General features: G+C 27.2%; 1 protein-coding gene across 4 annotated transcripts; it reads right to left on the bottom strand.

The window, feature by feature from the left end:
* Positions 1-5606: 5606 nt before the first annotated feature.
* On the bottom strand, positions 5607-13296 carry LOC129317894 (CBL-interacting protein kinase 32-like). Of its 4 annotated transcripts, none has more exons than XM_054962312.1 (15): positions 13179-13296; positions 11738-11970; positions 11375-11437; positions 10784-10855; positions 10399-10506; positions 10217-10297; positions 9438-9491; positions 9216-9341; positions 9043-9132; positions 7806-7928; positions 7601-7711; positions 7196-7309; positions 7051-7107; positions 6891-6965; positions 5607-5919 (listed from the first exon to the last, which is right to left on the bottom strand). In XM_054962312.1, the coding sequence occupies exons 2-15, from the start codon at positions 11906-11908 to the stop codon at positions 5845-5847; spliced, it is 1320 nt and encodes a 439-aa protein (XP_054818287.1). In that variant the 5' UTR covers positions 11909-11970; positions 13179-13296; the 3' UTR covers positions 5607-5844. The 4 variants fall into 4 exon arrangements, with proteins under 4 accessions (XP_054818287.1, XP_054818284.1, XP_054818285.1 ...); XM_054962309.1 differs by lacking the exon at positions 13179-13296 and adding an exon at positions 12495-13172; XM_054962310.1 differs by lacking the exon at positions 13179-13296 and adding an exon at positions 13011-13172.
* Positions 13297-22473: the final 9177 nt, after the last annotated feature.

The raw sequence follows: 22473 nt of genomic DNA, 5'->3' as shown, positions 1-22473 counted from the left end.
CATAATAAAACTAAGGGAAAATTAATCTTTTAGTCCTTCAACTTTTAACTCACTTATAACTCAGTCCCTCAACTATGACTCAGTCCCTTAATTATAACTCGCTGCAACTCAGTCCCTCAACTTTTGATTTACCTATAACTCAGTCCTTATTTTTTAATTTTTTTTAAAATTTTTTTATCAAATAAGAGGAATAAAAAAATGCTCATATATTATTTTACAACTCAGTCCCTCTTCTTATTCATTAATGTAAGATATAAGCTAACATGAAAAAAAAATTAATAAAGGTTAAGGAACTAATTTGTAAGTGATTCAAAAGTTGAGTGACTGAGTCATAGGCGAGTGATAGTTGAGGGATTGAGTTACAAGTGATTTAAAAGTTGGAGGACTAAAAAATTAATTTTTCTAAAACTAATCTCATTAATCATGATTGGTAATCATGATTTCCAATCGTAAATTACCTTTCTCCCATAAACATTGTTGATTTATCTTTTTTCTTTCACATTTTCTATCTTTTTTGTCTTTTATGTTTTAATTCATTGCATTCCTTTCTTTTTCGATAATCAAATTGATCCTTAGAATGGTGCAGAATAGCTTTATAATATTGGTTCGGAATAGTTTCTCATGAAGTTTGGAATCAAAAAATCAAAAAAATAAAATAGTTTCTCGTGAAGTTTTTTTTTTTTTGGACAGAAGCTTCTTATAAAGTTGGTTATGTGTAAATAATCTTTTGGCTTTCAAATTTCGCAATAAATTTCTTCAAATATCTAAAGTTGTGTGAAGTATACTAAATTTTTAATCTCCCCTCTGTTGTATTTTGCTTTGGATGGTTATTGTAGTTTCCCACGTCCTTTTTTAAATATTTTTATAGTAATTTTTTAAATTATTATATAGTAAATAAAAATAGAAGATTATGAGGCATAATAATAAGGTAGGTATGGGACCTAAATTAAAAAATAAATAGTGAATATGGAACCAATGTTAAAAATATTCTTTCAAGACTACAATATAAGACCTTTTTTAAAAGCCTTACTTAATTTAAAATGAAGAGCATTGAATAATATTTATAATTATATAGATATGTGTGGTTTAAAATTTGTAAGCAATTTTATTTACTCATTAACCATATCCTTTGCATTTTATCTATGTTAAAAATTTTAACCTTCTACTCATTTTTATAAATTGAACTTATTAAAATCTTCTTTCTTCTCTCTTCCTTTATATGACAACTGAATGTTAATATCACGCGCATGGCATGGGTATAAAATTGAGTTAGTTAATTAATTTGGGTTACAGGCTAACCTAAAAAGTTATGCTTTTTCATTGATTTATTAAGTTCAGCGCATTAATTCTTAATTTTAAGTTATTTAATAAAGAAAAAAATTCCTTCGTGCGTTGTGCTTATGTTACATGTTTTCATCAATAAATTTATATATTAAGTATTAAATAATACTCAAATAATTAAACATATATCAGCTAGTTGTAAGGGAAAAAAAATTTAATGCAAAGATACTATAGGCATAATACTTTTCAGATAATTTAAAGTAAATGTTTTTTACCTGAAAAGTAAATGTTGAATCACTGAAAGGTGGATAAAAAAGTCAATGAATGCTAAGAAAAATGTTATAGGAATTAAATTAAAATTTAAACTTTATTTTCTAATGAAATCTGGACGTAATCATCTAAACAAGGGAATTGAACCAAAGAAATCAAAATTATAATGAGATTGACCAGTCCAAATTGTAATTAATGCCCCGTAAGATTCTTCTCCAAATATTTAATTGAATTTAAATTCTTTAAAATTGAGATTAGTGAATTTAGAGAAAGTTCCTTTTTAATATTTTCGCTCGTTTTATTATTTTTTTATAAAATAAAAAATATTTTTTCTTTTTTTTAAGAAAACTTTACAGAAATTTACCACTCCTAATTTTACAAGATTTAAATCCTATTTAATTTAATTTAATTTCAACACGTAAATGTGGTCAATGAAATTAGGGAAAGACTCAAATACTAATTAATTTTATCAATTTAACAAATCCACGGACACAATTGAGCTTAAGGCAAATTAAAAATGAAATTAACCTAATCAAAATATCACATGACATCAGTTTACCTGGTCACCCTCAAATTCCACATAAGAAACCTCAATACAGAAAAGTCCCATAAAATTTTCAAAGTACTTTGAAATCTTATGTCCCCTCTATTTTAAATTTTAACATATTTTTAGACAATATTATACATACCAATTAAATTAATTTAATACACTTTATAATTTTATTTTTTTAAAATAAAAAATATAAACTTTTAAAAAAAGTCCTTGATTTAATAATTTATTTATGAATGAATATTAAAAAAAAGAAAATAATAAAAAAGGTAATATTAAAAAAATATTATTAATAAAATTTTATTTTTGTGAAAGTATTTTATATTTTGAGATATTAAATTTTTTTTAAAAAATATCTTATAATTTCAGTCAGAAAAAGTATTTTTTATTCATATTGTCAATCATGTCCGGATAGCTATTAATCAAGTTGTTCACTTGTCAACTAGACAATAGTAATTAATAACTACCCAGCAGTAACTGATAACTTGAATAAAGGACACAAGATTTTAGAATAAAATTTGTAATTTTATGATATTTTTTTATATTTAAAATTCTTGTGTGGAGCTTAAGAGTGATTTTTCCCTCTTTTTTTTTTTAAAGATGTTGCCAAGTCCAACAAGGAAAACAGGAAAAAAAAATTCATAAACATGTAAGTTGTACTAATTTAATAAAAAGTCTCCAGTTTAAACTTTAGAAATACAAAAACATTGATGACAGAACTTTTGCTCAATAAGATATTAACTCAACTCTATCTAAATTAGTCTGGGCTTGTTTAAATTCCTTAAAGCTTGACAATGGTAATACCAAGGGTCATATTCAAATCAAAGTTATAGTGATGGTGACAATTACAAAATTCAGATAAATGCTTCATTGTTGAGTATTCTCTAATTTTCAAGTTTCAACTCAAACACTAAACAATATGCCTTTAGGTGGACCAAGTTATTCAATTTTATATATATTATCGATAAAATTGTGTGTGTGAGAGAGACAGATTCAAATTTTATATGTTTCTAGACCATTCATCTATATAATGTCTAAATCATATATCCAATTACGTTGCTAATAAACCATAAATAATAAGAACCGGTGAAATACATGAACTCCACCATCTGTCTTTACGAAATTTAGGTTTATGTTTAGATGTAGAGAAAAATAAGAAAAAGATAACATTAGAGAAAAAATAGAATAAATTTCTAATTTGAATAAAGGAAAAAGGAAGAAAGAAAAATAGGCAGAGGATCGAATTAATATTTGAATTTTTGCTAACAAAGGTTCGCATTTAGTGAATGAATATATCTTGAATATAATTACTTTTAGTAAATAGACATATATATCTAAGAAAAAAAAAAGTAAGAGACTCCATTATTATCTCCATAAAATTTTCCATTAAAAAAATAAAGATTTTGAATAGAAAATAAACTGCTCAAAATTTCTCCCAAGGGGTTGGGGGGGGAGGCATGGGAGCCACATTTTCTCTATCTAAGTAAAATTGTGATTGTGTGTACAATATTGTAAGGCATTTCGAAAGTATTATATTAAAAATATAAGACATCTTTGTCTTTTAAAGTGCAATTAATAAGATTTTTTTTTGTTTCAAAAATAGCCTTAATTAATTGTGTGATTAATAAGGTTTTCACACCCAATTAAATAAAAATAAATATAAAAAATATAATTTTAAAGATTATTAACTAACTCATTAAAGGTTACAATTGAATCAAAGGTTTCTTGTAATACTGGATGGAGTAAATAGTCACTTTTCACTTCTATAATTTTTCCTATTTATCCAAACACAAAAAATGAGATTTGGATGTAATTAAAATCCACTTACTCAATGAGTATCTCAATTATAATATTAAATTTTATCAATACTTAAAAATTATAAAGATGCATTTCCCTCTGAATATTTAAAACAATCTTTACAAACAAACTACTTCACATATATGTTATCCCGTCCAAAAATTTAAAATTTAATATCTTTTGAATATTACATTACAAAATTTCTTATAATTGATCTATTAAAATAAACTATTGTCACCATGTCACAGTAAACATTCATTAAGTGAGCTACTCATCCAATCTAAATACTAAGAAATGACATTTTCTTGCCACTTTTCTTTTTTCTTTTTTCTTTTTCTTTCATCCCATTCTCTGTCATTTAAACAAAGCATAAGAGAGTAAAATAATATTTATAGTTGTTTAAATCTTCAACGAAACGAAACTTGGACTGAAATCTCCAGAACTGTAGGAAATCAAATCATGTAGGGAGCGTATTTTAATAGTCAGTGGTCCGAGGAGGAAGAAAACAAGGAAGCAAAAACAAATTGAACGGATGTCGTCGAAATAAAATATTAATAAAATCAGTTACCAAACAAGAAAATAAAATTATAATAAAATAACTTGGCGTGCATTTGCAATCTATCTTTCAATAATAGAAAAAAATCAAAATATTTGAATTTTTATATGAAAAACCTAAATACTTTTTTTTAAACAGAATATAACTTTCTTTGTGTCTCAAGTTTGAATGAAAAAAGTTATATATATATATATATATATATTTAGAGAGACTAATAGTATTATTAGAAGTAATATTTTTCACTATAAACATTTGATTAGGTTTGATCATATGGAAAAACATTATTTTCCTCCATTTATTATCTTAAAGTCATTTAGAGCCAAAATTATTTACCCATCCTAATCCCATTCCTGCAAAAAATAGTGAAGTATTTATGAACTTTTCTCAAAGTTGCCTTTTATAAGCCTATTATGTAATGAGAAATACTTAAGTAGACTAAATTCACCACATCATTTATAATTTATCCAATTAAAATGCTCTAAGTAATCTAAATAAAATTTTGTGTGATATTTTTTTAATTGATTTTATTCTTATAACAAAACGCATATTTGATTTTTTGCATTTTCTTTTTCTAATATCAATAATATTACAATCAATTTATATTTAATACTATTTAAATGATATATTTTTATTAGATAGACCATCAATGATGTAGTGCACCCGATTAATGTCATAATTTCTCTTATGCAATCACCCCTCTCTCTTCAATGTTGGGATTAATATGGATAAGAAAGAGATTAAAATGATATGATTTTGAGTAGTTTTGGAAAATCATAATAAATAAAAAAATTGAGACACTTACCTAATTTTAACCTCCAACCTTCATCAATCTTATCATTTGATTAAAAATATCTAACATCAAAGAACAGAAAGAGTATTTTTCTTTCCTCTCCTCTTTTACTCAACAATGGCCAGCTTGATTGATAGCACTAGCTAGGAAATATAATTATTTTTAACATAATTATTTTTCTTCACATTACAATTGGAATATCCAATATCTATTATAACACATTTTTATTATTAATATTTAACAGAAACAATCTTTTCTATTTTCCCCTTATTTGTCACAGTATGGAAAGCCAGCAGCACAGGGAAATAGACTAATAATATCATTGACAAAAGGAATTTAGATGTGCAGATATGATTTACATATTCTTCTTAAAAAAACTTCATGTTTCATTAATATGATTCAACTGTTGACTGGTAATACTTACATGAACTATGCATGCTTTCTCACAATAATAACCCAGAAAGCAACATGATGATGAGCACATGCGTGATATGTCCAACCAAACCTCCAACAAGGTAGTTTGTTGGGAAAATTAAACCAGGAAACGGGAAAAATGACAGCATCATCAAGAAACTACACTTGACAACGATATCGACAATTTCACTTCGTTTCTTGCATATCATCTTCACTTTTCCAGACGACATCCTTGAGAGTTGTGGATAGATTTTTGTAGAACTGCAGACAGGTACAAACAACAATTTGATTTTCAGTCACATCAAAAGTGTGTGTAAGAAGGCACCTCTTTAATGTTTTTTGTAATGCTCTGACTTTCCTTTTTTTTTTTTCCTTTTTCTTTTGATAATCAAATTCGATATAAAATAAGAGACATTTTGATATCTTATAATAATAAATATAAGTATGCTCCAATAATATTCCAAGTAAACTTGTATTTGAATTCCAGAAAAAGTATGCTCTTATCACTAATACCCTATTTTTATCCTTCATAAATGAACCAATTTCCAAGTTAGTCTCTATGATTTTCATTCCTATTGTATTATCCCTCAGCAAAAGAACAGTCCATCAGCAAAACATGGCGGTGGACTCTTTGAAAGATAGTGATCAATTTAGTCTTTAAAAGATAGTTATCACAATTTGGTCTTGAGATTGACTAAAATAATTATCAACAGAACTCCAAGACCATGGTGGTGGACTCTTTGAAAGAAATGGGGTCAAATGATAGCAAATTGGTAACTAGCAGGGACATAATATAATAATTTGCCCTATCATTTTACAAAGATAGATCTTATGGTTGTAATTTGGACAGAAATCTGAGGATGAAATTAAGTAAAGCAAAGGTTTCTTGTGAAATAAATTTCAACTTAGAAACCTCAAAAGTCATAAATGGAAATGAAATATGGGAAGGAGAATCATTGTTCATAGAAGCAGGAGTTATTCAGATCCATATCTGATTGAATTATTGAACAGTGATAAAAAAATTCTTTAACATTTGATAATTCTATTGAATAATTTAAATAACACCTAAGAATTTTTTCCCAAAAAAAAAATTGTTATTGGTATTCTAAAATGCCTAATGGTGACACTAGCAGCTTAAAAATTGACATCATAAGTGACCTTTATAACCTTAAATTATAGTAATCAATCAAGGACTTCGTCAATGAAAGAATCAAAGAGAAAGAATGATATACCTTATGGAACTCCAACGTATCACCTTTTGCTTTTCTCACCTCAACCATGTGAAGAGAAGGTGCCACTTGAAATACCTGCTTAAAATATAAAACACAGTAAACATCACACTAGACAAATTGTGTTACACTTTCCCACATAACAAAAACTCGTGCTGTGTACCTCTGTGGCCACATTAAGGTTTCCTTTCCTTCCAGCCTTTACATTTTCAAGCCTCATCTGTGGGTTCAGAAACATTAAACTAACTTCAGATCAAGTTTTTTTATTTGAGTGTGAGTTGATAATAAGTTCCACAATTTTGGGTTACCTTGTAATTTTTCTTGTGCACATCGAAACCAAGAGGTTTTGCAGCTTCTTCAATCTTGTTGATTATCTCATTGGCAGGGCATTTTGAAGTGAATCTTGTTTCCCTTTTAAATCCCTGAAATAATTCACATCAGAATAAAAAATCCAAATAGTAATCAAGCATGAAATTTCTTATTCTGCTCAAGTTGGCCTAATAAAAGAAAATTTCCTGCCTAAATCAGATTATGGCTTTGACAAAAGTTAGTTTCTTTATCTACCCAAAAAGTTATACAATTCCTATATCATATTTACATTACTTCAAATGACTGCGTATTTTTCCTATTTTTATATCACGCGGTCAATGCATAGTAAATCTACAGTTCCATCACAATTCAATAAAAGCATCTTATCATGTGAAGTTGTGAACCTGCTCTATATCAAACAAATTTTCAAGGTTCAGCCCTTTGGACATGGAGATTAAGTCAAATGCATTCATTGGTGTTGGCTGTTCTTCTTTCTTCTCCGTCACATGGTGCTCCTGTGAACATGACAAAACCCTTTATATAAGATAGCCATCACATAACTGACAGAAGCCAATACCATAACTATATTACTGATCAGCTTTAACATACTTCGGAATCTTTAAAGACAGCTTCAACATCATCAACGTTGGCCTCCCCCTTCTCCTCAAAAACAGGAGGTTTGTAATCTTTCTTGAACCATTCATCTTGTAGTATCTCAGGTATCGTGATACGCTGCAATAGAGGGTAAATCAGAAATGTAGACCATTAGGCATGTAATAGATTACTAAAATAGTACAAAACAATAAGACAGGATAGTTAAGGCCTATTTGTTTTTTAATTTTAAAATCTGTTTTTTGCTTTTGAAAACAAAAAAATGTAAAAACTCATTTGGATGAGTATGTTTTATTTAATTATTTTCAAAATTATTTTTATTTTTTGCTTTTAAAAACAAAAAAAATAGAAATAACTTCAAGTTATTTTTATTTTATTTTTCTTGTTTTTAAGATACATTACATTTGATTATTGTAAATTATAGTTAGCTTGATCTATTTCTATCATAAATTACAACTATTAACTGCCTGTAACAATAACTATCAACCTATTTTTCAATTATAAAATTGTTCTTAAATTAACATAACTAAACAAATTTTCATGTTTTGTTTTGAAAAATAATTTTGAAAACTATATTACAAAATAATTTTTAAGAACAAAAAAATGATAATAGAAACCAAACATGCCCTTAAAGCCTGTTTGGTTTATGTTTTAAAAAAACAACTTATTGTTTTTAAAAACAAAAAAATGTTTAAAAACTTGTTTGCATAAGTATTTTGAATTTAATGGTTTCCAAAACTATTATCATTTTTTGTTTTAAAAAACAAAAAAAAAAAGAAACATCTTAAAGTTGTTTTCATTTTATTTTTCTTGCTTTCAAAATATATCTCATTTGATTAGTAAAAACTACAGTCACCTTGATCAATTTCTATTATAAGCCACCACCATTAATTTACTAGCAATTATCACTATCAACCTATTTTTAGTTATAAAACTTATTTTTAAATTAACACAATCAAATGAATTTTCTTTTTATTTTATTCTGAAAAACAATTTTAAAAACTATATTACAAAACAATTTTTAAAAATAAAAAAAGAAAACAAAACCAAACAGGCTAGTCACCCATTTTTCTCTCATATTTTTTCTTTTTCCAACACGCTTCTTTCAAAAAATTAAGTTGATATGGTGTCACTGAGTCAATCTCAGCCAACCAGAAAAGGCTTTTACTTTCAGAAAAAAATATGCCTTTTTACAATAGATGAAATAACCAGAAAATCAAGTGCTATTTCTTACAGTTCCAGGGTTTGGATCCAAGATTCGACTGATCAGTTTCCTGGCACTGAAAGAAAGCCAAGGGGGGCAAGTAAATTCAGCAGCTGAGATCTGTGGATCAGGAAAAAGAAAGTAATAAACAGAAACTTAACAGGCAACAGGAAAATTGTTCAGAAGAAATCACAAAAACTCACTTTTTTATACAGGTTCACAAGATTAGGTTCATCGAAAGGCAGGTAACCTGCAAGCAATACAAAGAGAATCACCCCACATGACCACAAATCTGCAGTGGCCCCATCATAGCCTCTATCATTAAGGACCTGTCTAGAAAGAGTACATATTACTATCATGGCATGATTGAAATTTACAAAACACAAAAACAAAACAAAGTAGCGTGGGATGGTATTTGTTTGCACCTCAGGAGCGACATAATTTGGAGTACCACATGTAGTATGCAGCAGTCCGTCATCCTGTAGACACACCATATTGCAAGATGCAGCATGAGATCTTTGAACGTATTGAAACTGTTTTATCAAGTCTACTCTACACTAGCATTTTAAACACAGGCTCAAACTCAGCTACCATTATGATTGGACTAGAGATCAGATTCTGAGACAGGATATGACACAATGCTCATTTGAGGAATTCTCACTCGCTTTCAGTATCAGTTGAGAAAAATGATACAATTTATCTCCATAACCATATCCTACTGATAAAAAAAATTCCTGGGATGAGGAGGAAAATTTATTTTTATTAAGTCTAAGACTTCAGGAAACAGTCAATGCAACTTAGAGAAGATACTGAAACCCAAAAAATGATACAAGACAATAACAGGGAAAAAATCTTGCATAAAAAGGTAAAAAAGTACTCTAAATTTACAGCACCTACCAAAATAAAGGTCTAATATCTAAACCTGCATTATCATCTACCAGTTTCACTAGAAAAAACTGCCAATACAGAATTCATGCATAAAGATAAGCGCATGTATGGTGTTAAAAGCAAGCTATTTAGCCTATGTATAGTTATGTTAAAAATAATTTTTTTTAAAAAAAAAAAAACCAATGATCTTGCTTTCTGATTCATTTTCTTTCTCTCTAAGGATTAGCAGTAGACTTGACAGCAGGATTAATAATATATTGAGCAAAGATAAGCATAAAAGAAAAGTAAACCTTAGAAAGCAATGAAGCATAACTACCTTGACTTGTTGGGAGAGAGCACTTAACCCAAAATCAGAAACTTTAAGATTTCCAGAAATATCTAATAGCAAATTTTCTGGCTGCAAAAATTTTATTAAATAAGAATGAAAACCGTGTAAGAGATTTATTCTTCTGATATCAAAGTGAAACTCTTCTGGTAAGACAGGAGAATAGGTCCCACCTTTAGGTCTCGGTGGAAGACACCCCTGCTATGGCAATAATCAACAGCATTTATAAGCTGCTGGAAATATCTACGTGCTTCACTTTCCTTCATCCGTCCATGGTTTACCTTTAACAAAAAGTCCATTAGATAACATGCGTAACATCTTTTCCCCTTCAACAACAGTTAGGGACTAAGACTCAATGCAAGCCTATCAACCTGACACAAAAATAGGGAAAAAGCTGTGGACGGATAGCACTATAGTATCATAAGCTTCATAAGATCGAGGAGCCACGCATATGACCCAGTCTCACTATTTTATTCTTTTCCTCAAAAGTGCTCGAGCAAATCGAAAATAAAAGCAAAAGATTGAATAAATGGGACCAATATAAACTTGTTTACTCACAATTTTGTCAAAGAGCTCTCCACCAGTCACAAACTCTAATACAATATATATTTTAGTCTTGCTTCCCATGACCTGAAAATGAATCATCTAGTTCAGCATAACACAATATCATGAATGGAAGCTAGCAACAAAGCAAACCGAGCATTGAGAATAGCTAGGTTTTGAATCATGATAATACTTTTTTTATAAAGTAAGATCCTCTGATTTCCATTAATTGAAGTTTGTTTATTTCTCCAACAGGAAATAATTGATACAATCATATACAAAAGGAAAGGAAAATGTCCCCTTAATTAGGTGAAAAGACTCAAAATAATGCTTTGGTTAAACCTTCGAGTGTGTCAGATGATCGGACTTGTAACTTCAGCCAGGGATAGCAAGCAGCAGTTCAAGAATAATTTTTTCTAGTTCTTTCTAAATATAATTCAAGACCTTTCAATGATCAGGCCAACAATGATATTTTGTTGAATAGAGAGTTGACAGTTCTTTCTCTCTTCAACAAGGTATTTTGTCAAGATTTATAAACCAAATAGCAAAACGAAGACTTAATTTAGGGAGGTGGGGCAGAGAGAAGATGGTGCGTGAAAGAGGAACCTCATATAATCGAACAACATTTGGATGCTTGATCAACTTCATTGTTGCAATTTCCCGCCTGATCTGTAAAATCACATTGAAAAGCATTCAAGAGATTTGACTTCAGTTTGTGAGGGTCTGGATCAGCTTTGTAACAGAATATATGCTAAACGATGAACATAAAGCTCCCAAACAGAGGACAAGAACCACCTTCACTTTGTAAACCCACACCTAAAATTTAATGCAAGATTTATCGATTGTTTGAAAGCTTTTTCAAGACATGAAAAGCAATTCTGGCAAAAATCTGTAAGCCTTTTATGAATTAAATGCACTGATACAACATGGAGGGGAAGAAAATTTAACCAACAGTAAATCTTAAACTACCTGTTCAGCCATCTTGTGCTTGAGAACCTTTTCTTTGTCAAGAATTTTGAGAGCCACAGCTTCCCCAGTTTCTGAGTTCCTTGCAAATCTCACTTTTGCAAATGTTCCCTCACCTATCGTTCTTCCAACCTCGTATTTACCGACTCGGCGCTTGATTTTAGGCTGACTCATCTTCAACGATTGTTGAACTTTACGATCAGTTGAACTCTTGCTCTTGCTCTCTTATTAGGAATCTGCCCAAAGTGCACATCAGACATCAACTCGTAGATAAATTTTATCAACAAATTTAAGTATAAATGAAAGTAAACCTTAAAACATATTTTTTGCGCAAAATTAGGATGACTTTTTTAAGAAATACTGCAGCTGTGGTTCAAACAATAAATTAAAGTTGAAGCTCCAAAATTCGTATGATAAAAAAGTCAGAAATTCATTCTGTGTAAATTCTACAAACATTATTTCCCATTGTCGATCAGTAAAGCAGTACGCCGCAGAGACCCAGGAGAACCGTGTTCCGTGTAAAAAAGCCCGAAGATGAAAACTATTCTAACCCAAAGGCACTCAAAAGAATAATGAAGCAGAACAAGGTAACAAACCCCGTAATATACATCTAAGTAAGAGGCCTGCTACAAATGTACAATGAACCGCCAGAACCAAGTCTAGTAGAACATTCTTTTGTTTCAATGTCCAAAAGAAATTGTTTTACGCTAGATTTGAGTTACTGCAAAACGAAAGCAACATAGATTGGATGAGGAATAACCTCAAGTTATGTCTAACAGCCTCCAACAAAATGATTGTCACCACCACTGGCTTTCAGCTCGAATTAGAGTTTAAAAAAAAAAAAAGAAGACCAACACAACGTTCTTCAGGTAAATTATTGTGATTATTAGAATCAATGTCCAAAACTGAATTGAAGATCTTCTCTTCAAAAAAATTTTCCCAGAAACCACCACAGAGAAAAGAGTTCAAGATTAAGGAATAAAAAATCTTTAAAATATTCAAAAGCTGTACAAATTGGAGAAAAAGAAACTCAAGAACCAAGCAAAAACCTCCCAAGATTTCAAATTCCACAGACCCAGGAACACGAAAGGGAAACCCAATTAGATCTCAAGTTCCGAAATGGAGGAGAAATCCCGAAAAAGTTCACACTTAAAAAAGAATACAAGAAAAAGAGGGGGGAAAACTCAAATTTCCGTCAAGAAATGAACAAATTGAGAGAAGCAAAGGGATGCAAATGTCAAAAACAGCAAAAATGCCGAATCAAATAGTCTAGTACCACACCAGCTCCACAGCGCCAAATCTTACACAAGGGCTTGAGATTCAAGTAAGCAGACTACTATAAGAGAGAGTTTGTGTATATCTAAGGAAAAAGAACAGTGAGAACTGCAGAGAAACAGGAAGATGGCAAGGCAGGTAGATGAAGATAGAGAGAAAGAATATATACTTGAGCGTTATGGAGATAAGAAAGAAGATGTGGAAGGAAGAAGAAGCAAAGAAGGAAGCAATGACTGCTGAACCAAAAATGGCACAAAACACTCACAAAACACACACACACACACACACACACACAAGTATTTCGGCTTTTGAATTGACGCAAAAGCCAAGAAAAATTTTTATAATTTTCTTTTGAGACATAACCATCACCACCACCACTAACGGCTTACCCTGCAATCAGACAAAAATAATTTGCTTAATCCAATCGCATCTATTCATCTCCTTGCTCATTTTTCCTCATAAGGCACTAACCACGTCATGTTACAAGTAAAATCCAATCCGTAATCTCTCATTTAAAGGAGAGCTTACATGTTACTAAGTTACAAGAATATTAGCAATTTTTTTCTCACTTTTTGCAACAAATCTGTTGTTCACTAGAAAAGCTATGTTCAAAACTTACCAATACTACAGTACCAATCCGAAACTAGACAGAAATTAACGAATAGTTATAACATAAAATGATAATATATATACATACACACTAATACACATGTACTCTGGTGTTCCTATATATAAATCAGCTTATATAAAAAAAGTCATTTTTTATAAATCAATTTACATAAAACTTAGTAAATCATTACTTAATAACCAATTCTAATTTTACATTTTTCGTAATTTTTAATGAGAAGTAGGGTGAAGGGTTTATGCATGAGAGAGAAAATGCTCTTAAATATGATGAATTTAATAAAAATAAATTTCAAAATTTCTTTCTTTTTCAAATAATATCAATAATTTAATTGCAGCTCATTAGCTTCAATGAGGTAATTAGAAGAAACTTATATACAGATTAGATGATTACCACTCTGGTTTCCATTACAAGGTATCTCTAATTACCTCAACAAAATTATGAAACTATAGTTAGGTTATTAATTTTGTTTAAAATATAAATGTCTGATTTTACCTATATTTAAATGAAAAAAAAAATTATTTACATTACATTCTCTTTCATAATTAACAACTTTAAATATGGATCGTATTAAAAAAATTAATTAATATCCTATTAAGTGACTTTTAATAAGGATAATTCATTTCTTAATTGGATAGAGAAAATTAAAAGCGAATCCTACTAACTACAGTTAATGGACGCTTACCATTTTTTAACGGTGAAGTAACATTACTCTGATTTAATTAGTTTATATAGCATATTACTACAATAAATAATTTAGAGACAACATTATTTTTTTGAAAATAATTTAAAAATAAAATTGTAACTTAACTTTAAATTTTAAACTAAAATTACCTGTGAAAAAATTCTTATATTTTAAAGAGAAAGGAGAAACTTAAATATAGACCCTGCAAGGATGTTATAAGAACCACACGAATACTTTGCTCCTGCCATGAGTTTTTCGTGCTTGTATGGGTTATCTAACTGCCACCAGCTATGCCCATTCACATTAATGCTATGGTCCTCCTTCCTCCTACATTATTCTCTCCAGAAAATTATGTTTTTCAAAAAGTTTGCTTTATTTGTCATTTTTTAATGAAAAAATGATAGAAGAAAATCCTTAAAATGTGAAAACCACAATTAAGTGCCACAAAATTAATGATTATTAAATGACTGCTCTGGTTGGATACTTAACTAAAACGAAGTAACAAATTATTATTTTCTTTCTGTAATTTGTTTATCAATTAACTATAATTAAAATAGTTATTTTTATAAAAAAAAGTAATCATTTTTTAATTCATTTATAAATAAAAAATTTGCAAATAGAAAATAGTCATTTTCAATCTGTTTTAGTTAATAATTTAATCAAAATACTCCCTCCATTTTTATATATAAAATATTTTTTATAACCTTTTTTGCCTCTAAATATAAAAGATTGTTAACATTTTTTAATGAATAGATCATTATATCCTTATTAAATTGAAAATAAAAAATAAATATCTTCATTAATTTACTTTAAAAAAAGAGATTCATTTTTTATTTATGATAATTAAGGACAAAATTAAAATATTGTTATGTTTTTAATTAGATAACTAATTTTTATTAATTTATATGATATGATTAAAAATATTTTATATATAAAGATAGAAGGAGTAGTTATTTCCCAATGCATAATTAATAGCCATTGAGTTTTAGTATTGTGCTTTTGACTAGTAAACAAAATTTGTAGGAAAAAAATAGTATTGCAGAAAAGCGAAACAGGAGAGCATCAATATTTTATTATTTTAAATTATATATCGACGTGATTATTCCCTATTAAAACAAAATAAAAAAATATGACAGCAATATTTTTTAAAAAAATTGTTTATTTTGTTTCAATGAGGACGAAAACGAAAATTGACGTAAACGATTTTTCTTGTACGAATTGTCTCCATTCCTTTTTCCGCCTATACGTTAAGATCGAAAGAAGATTGGAATCTTTTGTAACTCTCGCGGGACATGCCACATGCATGTACGATGCATATTTGATTTTAATTTTTTAATAAAATTTTAATTTTTTAAATTTGTTAAAATAAAAAAATAGAAATATAAATGTTTTAAATTTAATAAGAATGCTGCAAAATTTAAAAAAAATTAGTTTTTGCCAGAGTGACAGTTATAAAATCATATTTTTTTAATTATTTAGAAATATACTTTTTTTGGAGTTTATTATTACATGTAATCCTATCTTTCACCAAAAATTTAAATATTAAATCGCCATGTTACAAAGGGTTTGTCCTTTTTGTTAAATCTAATCCCATTAATTACTTACTCCCTCAATTCAAAATATATGCATTTTTCTCAACTAACCTCTGTTCAAAGTATAAGCAATCTAATACATATAAAAAATATTTCCATTCTATCCCTTATAATTATTAACCTAGATTATTATGTGAATTTACCTCTCACACATTATGAAGTGTATTGGTAATTGAAATTAAGGATAAAAATAAAAAACAATATATGTTTTTATAAAAATAAGAATTTTACTAGTATGTAGATTTTTCCTAAAAAAACTACTTATATTTTGCACTAGATGGAGTATAAGATAATCTTTATTTTAAATTATGTACCTATTAAAATAATAACTTGTTAAAAATATTAAAAAAAAATGTTATCATCCTCATCACACCCAAACTGATTCCTCTTACGTCTGAATCTTGTACCTCTCAAGAAAAGCTTTCTTGGCTACCCAACGCAAATCAAACTTGATTCCATCTCCCTTTCTCTTAGTTTAACAATTTCTTCTTCTCTTTCAAGCATTGCCTTGAACTTGAACAATGATTTTAATGCCAATAACAAGATGTCATGAAAATGATATCAATAACAAAATTTTATTAAATCTAGACAAGGGGTGATGAGCATATTTATTAAAAAAAATTATAATTTTTATTTCAGTAAAAATAGTATAAAAATAAAGATAATCTTCCCATACGAATGAGCACCATTTGATTGTATTGGACTAGCTATAGGAATTGTACAAATTTTATAATTCATTTGATTTGAGCAATATTTGATTGTATTAAATTTTGTCTGGTTGTTTGATTGTTGGAATATTTGATTGTAATGCAAGTTTTAAATTACAACCTATCATGACTAGGGTAAATAAAAACAACAAAAACCTTTTTTTAAATGCATTTTCTATATCAGTTATGTCTACAATTGGTGTAGATGTACGAGATATCTACATTGGTTATGTCCATACATCTACACTAGTTGGAAACATAATTGATATAAATAATTACACATCTACACTGGTTACTAATAACCAGTGTAGATAATGATATTTTGAAAAAAAAAATAATCTTATTTTCTTGATTTGTTATCTATACCAGTGTAGATGATAAGCTTTTTATACAAATTTTATCTACACTGATTGTACAATTAGTTTAAATAAGCAATTTTTACTAGTGTAAATTAGTACATCTGTACTAGCGTAATAAGCACTAAAAAATAAAAACAAACCTAGTAAAAATCTTATTTGAAGAGCTAGAGAAAAGGCAAAGTTATCAATAAGCGTTGATCCTAGTGAAAGGAACTATGACTTTTTAATATAAAGTTTTGAGTTTGAGTTTGTATGAATATGAGGAAAAAAAACTTTTTTGAAAAAGCCACTTGAGATAATATTTGAATTTAACTTGATCATATAGCTGTATTGAAAAAGGAAAAAAAAAGGGGGGGAAGGTTGCAAATTGGATCTTGCAAAATGTATATGTGTCTAGTTATCAATATATATAAATGAAACATAATATCATTTTGAAACATAAAAGAGATAATATTATTTTAGATTCAAAGCCAAGTCTAAATATTAAACCGTTTAAGAAAAGCAACATAAGATGGGTTATCTAATATGGTAAGGATGGGATAGAATATCTCAATAGAGGTCAGTGACCTTTTAGTGTGTTTAAAAAAGTATATAAAGAGATGGATTTTGACATTTATACAGAATATAATAAGAGACAATAATGTTTCACTTTTTAATTCAAAATCTAAAATTAGACGCAATTTAATTTAATCTATCTATATATATATATAAATTGATTAATACGTGGAAAAGTTGGGGGAAAAAAGATGAGGCCAGTGAAAAGTAGGCAGGACTCTGGGCATGATGTGTTGTAGTCACATAGATACATTCCCCACTATAGCAAACAAATAGACCCATCACTTGGGTGGCATCTAATGCGAACATTTTTTAAATCATGTGAGAATATTCCTCTTTAGTGGCAAAAAGTCATCCCACCTCTTTGCTTATTTCCTATTGGACTATAATGCTAACATGATCCTCTCTCTCTTTATATGTATGTTTGTATGTATATAACATTCTTTTTAGATTGTTACTTCAATATAGCAATGACCTTTTAAGTCCAGGACCAACTGTCCTAATAGTTGTGCCATCTCCTATACTTGGCAAAGGTCTCAAGCTTGACCTTGATAATGATATGTTTGTTTATGTATGTGTTTAATTTGAAATTGTGGGTGTGCGTATATATAAATATATCAATGATTTAAAAACTAAACTATATGAAAATTAAGTTGAAAGTATCAGCACGTTATGGTTATCATAGTTTAAGTGATTAGACTAGTGGTAAAATAATTGATATATTAATTAAATAAAAATAATATATATATATATATATATATATTAAAATATTGACAACGTTATTCCTAATTTAGAGTTGTTCAATTATAGCATATTAAGTTTTAATTTCCTCACCTTTTTTATATGCATATATTTTTATATTTACCTTATTTTCTCTCTCAAAGCAAATGAATTTTTAATTTTCTATGTAGTTTAATTCATATAATGTCAACAAACAAATCATGCATTCAAATTTTACTTTAACAACATAAAAGAAAGTTGGCAGTAATCTTTTTATATTGAATAAAAATTTTTATCACTAAAGCAAGAGTAAAAATATATAAAAAAAAAAGTTCAAAATGGTTTAACTGTCATGGGTTCTAGGTTAATTATGAGTTTGCCATACCCACCCAATTCAAAAATGGTCCATCTTTAAACCAAAGGTGCTTTATTATCCAAGTAGTAGTCCAACCACTACAACAAACATGGGCAAATGGCCATAAAAAATGGTTGTTTTGCTCAATTGAGGATGGTTGGTAACCATCCTCTATTACACAATCCTGCATTGCAAAAGCTATATAAAATAGTTATGGAACCATCTTATATAGTGCAACATATAGGATGATTATTCAACCATCCTATATGAGATTCCAAATTTCAATTACATCTAAAACATCTAAGGTCATGTAGGATGTTTGTTCCTCATGTCTCTAATAATATTAAATTACAAGAATTATAAGAATTAAAAACATTGAAAATAAATTACAGGGACTAAATACTAAACTCAATAAAAATTATAAGGATCAATGATTATATTTTTTTTTTAATTTGTTATCATAAAAAATAATGGAGAGAACGAAAGAGGTGAGATTGATTTTAATGAGCCTTGAATTACCTGCTGCTGTACAATACAACAAACCACACTTCATTTTTACAGCAGCATATGTAAATTATCACATTTTAATTTGGACTATTCATATTTCATATTTTAATTTTAGCTTTTTTTCTATTAAATTTAAAGTTTAGGTTAAATTATACGAAAAAATTTATGAAAAATTACACGAAGTTATCATAAAAACTTTGATTCATGTGAAAATAATCTTTTAATATTTAAATCTTGATAGTAAATTTATTAAACTTTCAAATAATAAATTATTATATTAGTTTAATAATAGAGCATAATATTTTATTGATCATATTCATATATCCTCTTAATAAATTTTATTTTTTGTGTAAATAATCCCCCCATTTTTTAGCTATATAAAAACAATCCCAAATTTTTTAGTTATACCAGTGAAATAATAGATAATTTTTTCGGTCGTATTAAAAAAGAAATAATAGACAAATATATCAGTAAAATAATAAACACTGCAAGGGAATTCGTGGTCGAATTTTAAAGGTTAGATATGTTATTTGCACATAATTAACCCCAAATTAAGAAGTCATGTAAAAGCTAACATTAATTTTATTATTTTATAATAGAATTTTTTTTGTATTTTATGTCGTTTAAAATAAAATGCATTTGAATTTTAAAAAAATAATATAAAACACTGTGCAACTCAAATCCAAATAATCCAAAATTAGATGATAAAATATCAGCATAAAAGAATCTGCTTCCATTTTTGTGATATTCATCAAGATAGGAGTAGCTCTCACATCCTTTTCCTCTTTCTTTTTACTTCTGTTAAAATTCATTTTAAAACATATAAATTATTAACTACTAATTAAGTTCAACAAAAGCTTAATTTCACGATGAAAATTAATTACGCTGATCTAATCCAATGTATCACATAACGCGTTTTTTTTTTTTTAACAATGAAGTTTATGAAAATTTATCTATGATTTTACCGTCTTACTTTTACTTGCCCTTTATGTAAAGCTGCTTTATTTGGAATAATTTTTTTAAAACATTTTACGTTGAAAAAAAGTGGGAATCCTTTTACTTTTTTACACTTTCCAAACGATTTTTTCCTCTCTTTACAAAAGTTAATTTAAAGGAAAAATTTCGGTTAAGGACTATAAAAAATATTTAACTATATATGAGTTTTAAAAAATTTTAAAACTTCAGTTTAATTTAAAAAAATTAAAATAATTTAAATAGTAAAAAGATTAAAATACCTTTTACTTATTATACAAAATTATTAATTAATTTTTTTACTTTATTTATTAATTTATTAATATTACTTGTAACTTACATTTATTTGCCCAATAATTAGTAACATTAATTGTTAATTTACTAACATCAATTGTAAATTACTGACATGTCTTGTAATTAATTAACTAATGTTAATAAATTACAAGACATGTCAATTATTTACAATTAATATTAGTAAATAAACAAATAAAGTTAGCAAGTAGATAACTGATATTGCTATTTATGATTAAACAATTTATATCAAGTCTTATATAATTATTGACATGTTAATTGATGTAATTTATAACTCATATTAGTAAATTAATAAGTAAAGTAAAAAAATTAATAATCTCTATAACAAGTAAAAAGTATTTTGATCTTTTCACTGTTAAAATTATTTTAACTTATCTCCTCTAAACTAAGTTGAAGTTTTAGAATTTTTTAAAATTCACTAATAATTAAGTTTCTTCTCTATTTTTAACTGAAATTCTCCCTAAATTAAATGTTAGTAGATGCGACTTGCTTAACGATGGAGAGGCATATTTGATTAAATCATTTGGACTTTAAAGGGGAGGTTCATGCAATCAATTAAAGTTGCCATCTTCTTATCTCGAGAAAAATAACCTCTCTTATCCACGAAGTACTATATTATTTTTACTTATGAATAATACTATTTATTTGAAATTTATATTTTATAATAAAAATTCATTTTCCCTTCATTGTTTTGAAGTTTACATATTAATAAATTTTATTATAGATTTGTATTGATGCCTTGGTTAATTTTTAATTTTTTATTATTTATTTAAATTTCAATTTTTTTCATTTTATGTTTAATTTTAATTTTTAAAATATTGAAAATAAAAAAATAATATTTAAATTAAATGAATAAAATGTCAACGATTTAAATGTTATTTTTTAAAACAGAAATCTTGGAAACAACCTTATATGAATTTCATTAAAAAAAGACAAAAAGGATAAGACGTTGAATAATATCTCTCAAATTCTATTTTGTTTTGAAATATTTTATAGAAGAAAACGGATGTGAAAGTGAGATTCAATAATTTGAGGGCCATTTAATTATTGATGGGACTAGGATTTTTTTATGAAAACACAAACAAGATGTATGATATTTACGTACTTCTACGACCGCTATAAAAATCATTTTTATTATCGAACACTAAAAGGCATAAAGATAAAGATACTATTTAAAATATATATATACACACACATATATACTCCCTTCATTTAAAAATGTAAAATATTTTTTAAAGAATTAGATATTAAAAAATATAAAATATTTTTAATTGTTTAAAGTATAATCATTACCTTTTTTTTTAAAGTGTTCGTATTGATAATGATTTTATATCTATTATAAAGTGTTTATTAAAAATAAATATAAAAATATAAAATTAATTAAAAAATAAATAAGTATTTATGAGGTAAGATTCAATTAAAAATTTTTTTATGTTTTAAAATAAAGAGAGTATATATTATTTTGTTTTCCTCCTACTGTCTCTTACATTTTGTCTTTTATTGTCTTTCTAATACATTTTTCATCTATTGGCTAGAGTTTAGTGCCACTGGCGAAGTGACCCATCATGCTGCAGCAAGAGAGGGCCGGCCTGCAAGCTCTATTATGAAGAAATTAAAAAAATTAAAATAAAATTAAATATTATAAATTAATTAAAATATTTAAAAAATAAAAATTAAAATCCTCATAATTTTTTTAAAAATTAAACAATACACAGTTAAAACATTGATAATAAAATTTAAATTTTAATTAAAAAATAATTTATTTTTTATAAATACACACATATAATAATTATAGAAAAATAAAAAATATAAAAAAATTATACTGTACACTGATATTTATTAAATTATATTAAATTAATTTTAAAATAAATTAAAATTAATAATAATATAACCAATGTAGAATCAGGGCTTCAAGTAATAGCATGTTTCACCAAAAAATAAATAAATAATAATATAATCGGGTTTGAAGGGCTGCTCAAGCCCAAGTTTTTTTTACAAGGCTTATCAAGGCCAATCTCTCAAGCTGTTTACTTTAAAAATTTAATTTTTAAAATTTAAACCCTTATTTAAATAAA

This window comes from Prosopis cineraria, unplaced genomic scaffold, assembly GCF_029017545.1.
Source record: "Prosopis cineraria cultivar Desert tree isolate PC_DT_omini unplaced genomic scaffold, ASM2901754v1 PC8, whole genome shotgun sequence".
Classification (NCBI taxonomy): Eukaryota; Viridiplantae; Streptophyta; class Magnoliopsida; order Fabales; family Fabaceae; genus Prosopis; species Prosopis cineraria.
Note: the sequence above shows the minus strand (reverse complement) of the source record. Positions and strands in the feature narration are given on the sequence as shown.

Bases quoted from the DNA above. Each gene is read 5' to 3' on its own strand.
- LOC129317894 (XM_054962312.1), bottom strand. From the start codon at position 11,908: ATGAGTCAGCCTAAAATCAAGCGCCGAGTCGGTAAATACGAGGTTGGA. The intron at 10,856-11,374 runs GTTCCTCTTTCA...ATTCATTTTCAG, and splicing joins ATGTTGTTCGATTATATGAG to GTCATGGGAAGCAAGACTAA. The intron at 9,133-9,215 runs GTGAGTTTTTGT...CCTGATCCACAG, and splicing joins TTGTGAACCTGTATAAAAAA to ATCTCAGCTGCTGAATTTAC.